Below are 12,267 nucleotides of genomic sequence, written 5' to 3' on the forward strand. Positions count from 1 at the left end.
CACTTCCTTCCATTTAGTTAGCTCCCCCATATTCTCTGTATGGGGTTTACTTCTGATGAAATCGCAGCCAGGGCAGAACGATTTTTTTCGGCCAGGAATTCGGCAGGGCTCTTGGCTTTATGGCGTAGTATCAAAGTACCCATAAAAATGGATTCTCCATCATCATGGGATCATTCAGGTTCCTATCACTTGCTTTTACTGGTCCTACTTCATGATCTCCTCCATGATATACAGGCGTCCGATGTTCTTGGTTAAAATTATAGACCATATTATGACATTAATGGGATGTTTAACCATCTCCATGATATGGATAAAATTGAATGTAGTTTTACCGATTAAAATTCATAGGGTTGATTCGTCAGAAAAACACCTCTGCAAAATATTACAATCAGGAAACAATCATGATGGACAGTCTCTCCTACCCTACATTTCTAAGAAATTGGTTTTATCCGTCACCAATCTTGAACGGTCTTTTCGGAGGTTTGAGTGGGGTAGTTCGAGGGACGATCAGGTTCTCTTCGGCTACTATCCTCTAAACTATCCTAGTAGAAACATGGATTCCCTTATAGTTTAACATCATCGCCAGACAGGCCACAGTTTTCTTACGATTTCCAACGCAGATATCCCTGATTTTTCAATCAGCACGAGGGAATTTTTTAATCAATTTTTTTCTTACAACTTTCTAATGGTGTCTTCTATATCATATTTTTTCGATATAATTTACCACAGGCATCGAAACATCTGTAATAGATCTCTGGGGACGTATGCATCGTAGTAATAATGTTTACGCTCCTCTACTTTTTCTGTGGACATTTCTGAAACCTTGCCGTTGCTGAAACACCAACGTAGATTTTATCACACACAGAAAAACTCGCTTAAAACAGTTCAACAAATTACTTTTTATGATAGTTATTTTTTTGGCTCCTTTTTCTACAAAGCGACTGTTTGGACAAGTAAACGAAACTACCAATATTGACACCAATTATAATCAATAATAGTAATAAAAGAGAAAGAAAAAATCGAAGCTATAAAATGCAAAATTCTGTGTATCGTCCCTAATAATTTAGTCACTTACCATATTTTACATTTCTATGTACGGCATTTCGCAGACAGTACACTTATGTGCCATCGTTGCCGATTGCTCACTAAGCGTTAAGCGTTGCTGGAAATAGTTAATACAAAGTTGGGGGACCACTTTGGAATTAGTACTATTAATAATTATAAGTCGGATTCTTAATCGATAAAGGTGAACAAATTACAATGAAGTAACCATTATTTTATCATTCATTGTTTATATCCATATTGATTGTGAATTTTTGAACGATTTTTGAATAATATTCAACATTCTTCATGGAAACAGGTACCAAAGTAAAGGATTATGCGGACGATTCTCAATATAGCACTTTTTTTAGACCGTTTGGATTAATTTCAGATTCTCTCTTTTATTTATCACAGTTCGTTTGCTCTGTAGAAGTTGCAAAGATTTCCCGAAATTGTTGTATACCATGTTATATACTGATATGATATCTTGGAATTATCGGCCGCCCAAATAGAATTGTTTTATCAAAGATAGTTGAGTAAAATCTCCAGTGAACGAACCAAGTGTTTCGAGAATTCCGACCTAAGCTTTAGTTTAAAACCTGTCTAAAGCAGAGAAACCAGGAATCTTAATATTCTTGGCGAATTGTTACGTAACGTATTTGTCATTTTAAATTCATCAATTAGCATGAATTCTGATTTCCCTATGAAGTAATTTCATCATAAAATTCTCAATTGGGAATTTCTCATTGATAGGTTGATTCATGGGCATGAGTTTGAATTTTGGGCCACGCATAGATGAAAAAAGGTGATAGCCTTCTCGATCTGTTTGATTTACCATACGTAGATGGTTGCTATTCAGGATAAAAATGTTTATAACTTTGGGTAAGTTTTGTTGTATACCATTTTGCGAAAAGGGTTAGTATCTTTTGCAAAATTAACTTCGGCTTTAGATAGATAATTAGCTTCCCTGAAGAAGCTATTTGAATTATTTAAGACTTTATTTCTTTGGAAAACCGAATCAAATTAAGAATCTGATGTGAACATGTTGTCTATTTACATATCGTATCTAAAAGCTTCCGATGCCAGCGTTGTAAAGTGATGTGATCCGTTCATACACCCAAAAGTTGAATGGAACTTTTCTATTTAGCGAGGTTATGAACTCCTAATACATAGTAAATACGTATTTCCAAAGCTACTTACTCTCTTCCTCAGTACTTAAGCTACCTTAGTAACTGTACTGAGGCTAACTATTAAAATATATTGTAGTAGGAGAAAGCTACCTAGTTTTATTTTTATTTAGAAGAACTACAAGCATCGGAACGATAACCATTTCAGGCTAGGATTATTTTATAAGTGTAAGCATGTTTTGTATGCTTTGTACTGAGAAGAATAAAAGATCTAGACTTTTTAGTAAGGGAAAGCAGGAATGACTTACTAGACCTCTACCCCCTAGTTTATTCCAGAGTAACAAATATTTACTGAAGTATTCAAGTAGGATCATATATTTCATCTTTGTTTTGAAGGATTTTTGTAAAGGAAGTGAACGAGGTGGTGTGTTAGCTTGGCGATGGCGGGGAGCCTTAATTGACGACACAATGTTTGAGTACTGAGTCTGCCATAAGGTTAGATTGGTTTCGACTGATTGACAACGAAGATTATCTGATATACGCTTACTTTCACTTGCATGTCGTGACTGCAGAGCGCTGGCCCTGATCTTCAAGAAAAGCCGTTTTCGCGATCTGACTGCCGCTTAGCAATGTTTTTTGTTACGTGGCGTCAGAAATTTCGGATCAATATCGAGGAGGCCGAAAGAAAGTGTTTTTTTTTTTGCCAACAGTGGTACTAAACTGGGAATGGCCACTGTTACTCGAAAGCTACAAACCTTTGCCAACATCTGCCTCTGTCGTGTCATTTAGGTACTCTGGCTCGACGAACACAATCTTACTCGAATTAATGTCGACGTATATTCATATAATCTTTATTATTATACAAAAGAACCAATATTTACACTTACTTTCAAATTCTATCTATGCAACTGCCTATTTGTCGTACGCTATTTAATCCTATATGGTTTCTAGTGGTCAAAAGACCCTCCAAACCGATATCTGCTCAAATAAACTTAATAATAATATATTACAATTGATTGCGAACCCCGCTTGAATTCATGCAAGAACTATCAAATATTACATTAACGTAGACCATAATATGAAGCACAATATTGGAAAGTTTAGTAGAAATCATATTAATTTTGATAAAGTTGTCATTTTTATTTAAATTTATTCTTGACTCGAAACAGAATATTGTGGCATACTACAGAATGTCGGGACTGATCTCAGAACAAGGAATTCATTGACAGTTTTGTTACTGTAACTTAATGTTCTTCGAAAGACCTACCATTTTGTTAATACCCCACTGCCAGTCAGTAGGTTTTCCAAGCTTCATAAGTATGGTAGAGCTTGGCAACTAGAATGCTTTTTCATGGGTTATTTCAAAGTGACTTGATCCTACGTGATGTTGTCGTAATGCTGCCCATTCATATCTCTTTTTAACCGGTAGAACAAGAAAAAGAGGTTGAGGGTAGGGTATGGTGCCCAGCTTCTGCGTTTCGGCTTGTTTGTATCTGTTTTAAGTCAGCATATATTTGATTAATAGTGCTCAACTCTCACTGTGAAGCTAGATAGTGGATTATTATTGATATAGTACTTCCCAGATTGAAGTAATTGTGCAACGAGTCGTCAAAATTAATCCGCAATTGAATGAACTGAATTTGTTTGCTTTTAAATGTTTACACCAAGCCATCATTCTAGCTAGATGGACTCCAAAACACATAACTTCATTGGATTGGAGAGCCAGTATTCCGTTCGGCTTCATTGCTGAGCCTGTATTTGAAAAACGAGGCATGTTTGCATTTCTTCTAATTTTTTAAAGGGTTCTGGCAGTTCATGCCATACGAATTAAAGCCCGCTTTCCACGTATAGGTCGGCCTGTCGATTACTCCTGGAAGAGTCCTGCAATGGACTCACCCAACAGTTGAACTGAATGCACCATCCATGTACCGGCAAACTGCAACATTATTAGTTCAACTCTGGACGTGGAGGTCTTTGAGCCAAGAATTTGAGATATTTTTTCGTGTGAGCATTTATCAAAAATGTTCACCAGCAATAATAATGGGCATTTTTCTCGTTCACATCTCAAACAAACACGAAATCCTAGCTGACAGCCTAAACAAACATATCTGGCCGGTTGGTGAAATCATTTTTCATTCGATCATCGGTCTCTTGAAATGTCCAAACTGATAGGCCAGAGCCTCCCATGGCCGTCGGTCAAATTAGCGGACTATTCAGGCGTAACTAACAGGTCGAACTGCACGTGGGTGGCGGATGGATCGGGAACCTTCACAGTGCCATGCACGGCTCCCGCACGGAGCACACCCCAAAACACCCATACCAATCTGAGAATGTAGCCGGGGGTCGGCAGGCAAGCGCCTGACCAATGTGGGTGGGGAGAATTCAGAAGTGGTTCGAGCCCGCTCACCCAGGGTGGCTACCTGCTGAGCTGATCAGGGCCCGTCCGTGCGCTCCACGCGAGCCACGCACAAACCAACAACGACATGGGCAGCCGGCAGTCCGGCTGGTGGGGGTCAGACCGCGCCATTGTAGCATGGCAACGTCGCAGCCAAAATCTAAATTCTTCTTGAATTTAATGCTAATGCAATTGGAATTGCAAAAAAACGTGTAAATATGGCACGGTGACGGCTTCGTTCTGCGAAAATTGAGTCATTTCAGTTTTGACCATCGTTGGGATAACGGAATAGAAATACATATGTATGAGTTCAAACTCGGTCATAAAGCGCCGGAGGCGACCAAGAACATTAACAGCGCATTTGGAGCTGATACGGTAACTGAACGAACCACACGACAGTGGTTCGAAAAATTACGGTCAGGCGACGTAAACCTTCAAAGTGAGCCACGTGGACATCCAGGACCATTGATTGACAACGACGAGCTGCGTTTGCTAGTCGAATTCGACACACGTCAGTCCGTGAGGGACATTACAGAGAAATTGGGCGTACACTATTCGACAGTTTCCCGGTACTTGCAACAACTTGGAAAGGTGAAAATGGATTCCGCATGCCCTTATGGAGCAAAATATGGCGCTTTCAATGGAAATTTGCAGTTCTCTACTCACTCGCAACAGAACCGATCCTTTTTTGCACAGAATAGTGACATGTGACGAAAAATGGATATTATACGACAATCGTCGCCGATCAGCACAATGGCTAGTGCTGATGAGGCACCGAAGCACATGCCGAAACCGAGCCTCCATCCGAAGAAGGTAATGGTGAGTGTTTGGTGGTCTAGAGCTGAAGTTATCCACTATTCTTTCTTGGCACCTGGAGAAACGATAAATGCACAGAAATACTGTGCCCAACTACAGGAAATGCACCAAAAATTAAGTATTCAACGGCCGAGATTGGTCAACAGAGATGGTGTGATACTCCTTCACGACAATGCATGCCCTCATGTTTCCAGAACAATGGTTCAAAAGTTGAACGAATTGCAGTATGAGACTCTGCCTCATTCACCATATTCACCGGACCTTTCGCCAACCGACTACCACTTTTTTAAGCATTTGGATCATTTTTTGGCGGAAAAAGAATTTAGGGACGGAAAATTGCCTTCGAGGAATTTATCAACACCCGACAGTTGGACTTCTACGAAACTGGCATAAATGCTCTTGAATCTCGCTGGGAGAAGTGTTTTGAATCGACTGGCACCTATTTTGATTAAATAAATAAATTTTTGTAAGCTTTACAGTCGTTTCAAATTTTAGTACAAAAACGGCCATTTCATTTGCAACAACCTAATAGTAGGACTTGAGTGGAGTTTACAACATAATCTATTGAAAAAAGTTCACTGACGGTTTCCCCCAGGGCAGGGGCTGGTAATTGCTCCATTTATATATAATCGCAAACCGTAATGAGTACGAATTATATTGAAGTGAAATCCGTCATAAGTTCAGACCTAAATCAGATCGAATTGAATTTTTTATTGAGGATGCTGGAAGTCCTGAGTCCGCACCCACTTGATGACGGACCGGAATCCGTGGAACACAAAAGAGGAAGTAAGTCGTTTCGCAAGTAGTTCGGTCCGTCATCGAGTGGGTGCGGACTCAGGAGTCCCAGCATCCTCAACAAATAATCTATTGACTTCTTTATTATCTCTTGCATTAAATTTTGTATACCTGAGATAAACTCATTTATCATTTGAATAAGTTGCAACATTTTATTCTCTAGATTTCCATCCTCAGCTGGATTTTGTGCCAATGGTATATACTCCCTTTGCAATGTCAGAACACGTCTGTCCTTGTTGAACAGGAGAAGCCTAGGTGGTGTAGTAAGCCACAATAATTTGTTTGTTTGTTTCCATAGCTAATAATATTCCTGCGCTTTTGGTTCATTTTTATTTGTTTCGTATTCTTTGGTCTTATATAAATCACTATAAATAGCCTACACGCAGTACATTTTGGTATGTCCAAATTCCTGGCAGTGAGCTTTTATTTATCTACAAGAAGGTAGCTGAGATACTGCCTCTTATTAAAATATTTTTCAGTGAAATTTTAAATTATTAAAAAACAAGTCGGGAAACCGAAAGCTTGATGCTTCAGGTATAAAAGGTTTTGTGTTTCTTTCTGTGAGGAGCAGCTCCATTGGCTGATAGCATTAACTGGAGATATTTAAATCGCTCAGTTTTGTCAAGTAACCTGCCCAGAACGGAGCGATTGAAATATGTCGGGTCAATGATATTAGCCAATGGAGAACTGCGTTATGAAATTGCTTCACAGATTAACGCACCCTGGATGAAGTGGCATTCCACAACTGATGTTGTTTGTGATCGACGTATCACCGAATGCCTCAAATCTAAAATGTACCGCCATATCGTCCGCCTGCTGCTCTCTATAGTTCTGAGTGTTAGCCAACTATAAAAGACAATGAACGACGTCTTGCGGTAAAGTGCGACAGATAGACAGACAGTGAATCGATTTTAATAAGATTTTGCTTTACATAAAATCTGAAAAAAAGAATAATTTCCATTTCGAGAGCCGAATTTTAGAAAATTATATTCTAGTGTCCATTATATATGATAGATTAATCAATTTTCAATATCTTTACACAGAATTTAATAACTTTAAGTAATTTTGAGTCTTAATTAAATAAACAAAAGCAGTTAAACGTCTTTAGCTATCATTATTTCAGCTTTCAGCGGTCAACTAAATGTTGATAATGCACTTAGGGAAATTATTTATTCCCTTTGTGCTTTCAATCGAGGATCAATACAACATGTCTACCATTTCCGTATTACATTATCAAACATGCAACATATCTACTAATTTATCTAATAACCCCCATTCCATTTCCATTTCTCTTTCAAAGGGTTGTGCTCGGATTCGTGGCGATACATTAGGTCTGGTCGGATTGGGCAGAATTGGTAGTGCGGTCGCGTTACGAGCAAAAGCATTCGGTTTCAATGTAATATTCTACGATCCATATCTTCCCGATGGCATTGATAAATCGCTGGGCCTGACACGAGTTTATACATTACAAGAATTACTATTCCAATCAGATTGTGTATCATTACATTGCACACTAAATGAACACAATCATCATTTAATAAATGAATTCACAATTAAACAGGTGAGTTACGATTGAAATGTTACGTTCTACGTATTTATCAATTAATTGCGTATGTTGCATTGCTAATGGCCATCATATCCGATTCTGATGGACTTGATCCCATCCCAGTATATATGTTGTGTAGAATGTTACATTTGTTTGCAATATGTTGGCTGGTCGTTATTGTATTGAGGATGCATTATCGATTTCCAACTGTTGGCATGCAACTGCAATTGAAATCGTATCCACATTGCAATTTTATTATCGTTTTGTGGTGTTATCGTACTTTGGTACTATATCTTGCTTCCGTTTTAGATGAGGCCCGGAGCTTTCTTAGTAAATACAGCAAGAGGCGGCTTGGTGGATGACGATGCCCTGGCGGTCGCTTTAAAACAAGGACGGATAAGAGCTGCAGCTTTAGATGTTCACGAGAACGAACCATACAATGTATTCCAGGTAAGTTAATGTAAATGTAAGCTAAATAATTAGTTTAGCTTCAACAGGGTTCGTAAATAATTTGCTTTCGAGAAAAGTATGGGGATTAGCCGGATGTGCAGAGATTACTCATCAGCATAATATGCTGTCATGATTTACTTCTTTAGTATTCATAATGATGTATTTATGAAATTGTATAGTGGATAAGTACTCGTTAATGATTACTATGTTATTTGAATGAAACTGTCTTGTTAGGTGGCAGGTTAAATTATGTCATCTTCATCATCATCAACGGCGCAACAACCGGTATCCGGTCTAGACCTGCCTTAATAAGGAACTCCAGACATCCCGGTTTTGCGCCGAGGTCCACCAATTCGATATCCACAAAAGCTGTCTGGCGTCCTGACCTACGCCATCGCTCCATCTTAGGCAGGGTCTGCCTCGTCTTTTTTTTTTTACCATAGATATTGCCCTTATAGACTTTCCGGGCTGGATCATCTTCATCCATACAGATTAAGTGACCCGCCCACTGTAACCTATTGAGCCGGATTTTATCCACAACCGGACGGTCATGGTATCGCTCATAGATTTCGTCATTATGTAGGCTACGGAATTTTCCATCCTCATGTTGGGGCCAAAAATTGTTCGGAGGATTCTTCTCTCGAACGCGGCCAAGAGTTCTCAATTCTTCTTGCTAAGAACGCAAATCTCCAAGGAATACATGAGGGCTGGCAAGATCATTGTCTTGTACAGTTAAATTATGTAGTTGCAAAAAAACAATTCCAAGTGCAGCATATGATACTGGAAGAGGTGTGGATGGTGATGATGGATAAAATCGCAAAAGGGAGCTCCGGGGAATTCATTGGAGTCATTCGATTCGACCATCCGATCGTCTCCAGCTGTCGTAAAAGATATACTTTCCATCGCATACAACGATCATTGAAGGCGCCCTGGACAACTAAAATCTCCTTGATTGTGTTCGTCGTAGTTAATGTTAGCTCCAGTTTCCCATACCGCATTCCTTTCAAAGGTCTTTCAATTCTTGGGTGCCTGTGAGGCAGCGGGTCACACCCATTTTGGCCAACATTAAGCGCTGTGTGGCTTGGCGCATTGTAATGGTGCATCATCCAATTGTTGCAAATTTCTCTTCGGACGCGCCGAACCATGTTGCGCTATCGTTTGAGTACTTCACAGTAAAACTATTGACTATTTGTCCTTGTGGCACAAGTTCCCTACGAACCACACTTTTTGGGTCAAAGAACACAATGAGCATCGTTTTGATTCGCGATTTACTCATCCTTGTCTTTTTCACGCAAGGAGACTCTTTAGCGTGCCAGCCACTGCTCTGACGCTGTAATTCGGGATCTACCAAAATCTATGTAGCCTTCATGAAATTCGCGGCACTTCAATAAACGCTACTCCTTCATCTCACTCATCAGGAGTTTCGGTATCATTTTCGGGCAGACTTTCCTCATTTGAAAATCATCTGTTAAAATGCGTTGAACGATTGTTTGGATATCTCGCATTCCTCTTCAATCATCCAAATACTTAATTGTCGGTCTTTGCCCAAAACTTTATGCATTTTTTGCGCCGAATCTTTTGTTTGTGATGTTGTTGAAGGGCTCGCAACCTTAATGTAATCTCTTGTGCAACATGAAGGCTTTTCAGAACATTTCGAGCGTTGTAGTTTCATTTGATTGCACAACAATGCTCCGAAATCTATTCTATGTTATCTTCTCCTCGACGGGGATACAGTAGGCACCGCGCGATCCTCCCTCAACAGTTGCCCGCAGGCGACTGGCGCCGGTCTCGTTTCGAAGCTTAGATCCTCTAACAACTTTTCTGCCGATGCACCGCCACGACACAAAAATTTGGTGGAAAGATTGGAATTGAAGATCCACAATTAGCGAATGATATCGTTGATCGGGAGAGGAAAGCTCCTCCTATATGCAAAAGGGGATATACAATTTTTGTCGGGTGTATTATTCATGTGGGCTATCAAATGAATGGATCTCGTTTAGTACTTCCCGTCAGAATTTAGTTTTGACATCAGTCGCAAAGCAGCAGAGTTGAGAGTTAAAAAGGGGTCATCAAAGTTAAAAGGCCAAAGACTATAACCTATTAAGTTTAGGTGCCACAAACAAGGGGTCAGTCTGCAGATTTTATAAATATGATCAAAAATTGATTCATATCATTCTTACTGCAAAGGCCATCGTTCCGTTTCGTGCCTTCAAATAACCCGCAGATATACAACATAATCAATCATTGCATCCTAATTTATGAAAATTTCCATTGCGTTTTGATGTTAATATTATTTTATCCGAAATCATCCAACGGACTTCAAGTGGTGCTCAAGAACGGATACTCACTATGCCTTCAAATGTCACTAATTCTGATGTTCGTCAATTTGTCTCACCAGAAACTATCTTCTATAGAATTTTGAGTGATGGCGATTGAATTTATCCAATTCATGTGACGTTAAAATAAAGATCAAGTAAACTTCATATTCAGATATTTTAGTTTTGGGAACAGAAAAAAGCCACACGGTGCATATTTGGCGATATATTCGCATCCATATTGAGGACTAAGATATCATTACAGTATTGTTTTTTATCAAAAATTCCCGGAAATGTCATCGCCGTCGAGGCTCTATGGCTCATTTTGTGTTTTGGCCTTCGGGATGTCCTTCCCGTAATCATATCGATCCATCAAACGCGTCCTCCAATTTCGAAATCCGACCAGTGGTGCGTTGTCTTCACCAACATAATCTCACCAGCGCTTCCGGGGTTTTCCCATCGGTTTTCGCCCTTCTTTTCTCCCTTCGAATGCCCTTTTAGGTATAAGAATGTCTTCCATACGTTTAACGTGGCCAACCCATTACCAATATTTGATTATTTTGGAGACTTCAGGATCGTCGAATATTTTATACAATTCATGGTTGCCTCTGATTCGCCACTGATCATTTTTTCGTTTAGCTCCTATTATTTTCTCCTCTCGAAGGTATTGACAAGTTTTTCGGAAGTTTGTGTTAGGGTCCATGTTTCACATCCATAGCATAACACATGTTTTATTATCGATTTGTTAATGCGTTTCGCTTTGATTCCCTGTGGATACAGGCTTTGAAAACTGGTAGGACCGAGTAGAAGGTTTTATTTGCGAGGCGGGGCATTTTATTTCATTCACTTCATTTGTATTTTTGTCAGTTGTACATAGAGGTATGTAAAGTTGTCTCCATTTTCAAAGTTGCGCTCGTCGATCGGTTTATTTTGTCTGGAGAGCGTCATTTTTCTGGTGCGTTTTGTATGCATAGGCAATTTTCGAACAACCTGCTCCAGTGCCAGATAGAACAGTGGAGTTGCCAGTCCACCTAGCTTTGACCCGACGTTGGTCTCAAATCGATCTATTAGACTATTGTTGATTCTGACCTGAATTTTGGAATATTGTTATTCTGGTTAAGCTTACTTTCGGCACCTTCAGATTTGAACCCCGATCTTTCTCTCAGATTTGAATCCCGAACTTCCGGTTACAACCTTGCATTCTAACCACTTGAGTAATCCGGATACCTTTTCGCTGGCCAGAAAAGGGTACGCAGAGCGGTAGTGAAGAGCTATGAGCCAATAAAAAAAAACACTATTTGTTCTGAGCCGTTGGAGCGATTAAATCGTGGTCTAAATGATTGTGTTTTGACGACGTGTCGCAACTTCGGACAGTGATCAGATCGCCCACCAATTTTGTTTTTTTTTCAATATGAACATAGAATTTCTACTTGCCGAAGAGACTGTTACAGGACAGTTCTACAAGGAGTGCTTCGCCGTTTGAAGTATCAAGACCATCCGCAGGACGCCAATGATTGGATTCTCTATCACGACAACGTATCGTATGGCTGGAAACAAAATTGCAATGTTACAACATTCTCCTTGCAGTCCTGATGTGCCACCCTCCGACTTTTCCTTGTTCTCTCGGATGAAAGTGGAAATGGAAGAATAGCGTTGCTTCACGTGACGGGAGCTCAGGCCACTTCAATATGAATCCTGAAAGGCATTCCAGCGGCTTATGAAGCTTGGAGAACCTTATGGCACCATTCGCGCACAGGGGTTTTACTTTGACTTATTGTAGCA

General features: G+C 39.7%; 1 protein-coding gene across 4 annotated transcripts in view; it reads left to right on the forward strand.

The window, feature by feature from the left end:
- Positions 1-12,267, forward strand: part of LOC119653075 (C-terminal-binding protein) — a 202,822-nt gene that overhangs the window by 164,067 nt on the left and 26,488 nt on the right. For all 4 annotated transcript variants that reach the window (XM_038057559.1, XM_038057561.1, XM_038057560.1 and 1 more), the window contains 2 exons: positions 7,475-7,735; positions 8,030-8,170. In XM_038057559.1, the coding sequence (XP_037913487.1) occupies positions 7,475-7,735; positions 8,030-8,170 (402 nt within the window). The remainder of the gene's footprint in view (positions 1-7,474; positions 7,736-8,029; positions 8,171-12,267) is intronic.

This window comes from Hermetia illucens, chromosome 3 (genome assembly GCF_905115235.1).
Source record: "Hermetia illucens chromosome 3, iHerIll2.2.curated.20191125, whole genome shotgun sequence".
NCBI classification, from domain to species: Eukaryota; Metazoa; Arthropoda; class Insecta; order Diptera; family Stratiomyidae; genus Hermetia; species Hermetia illucens.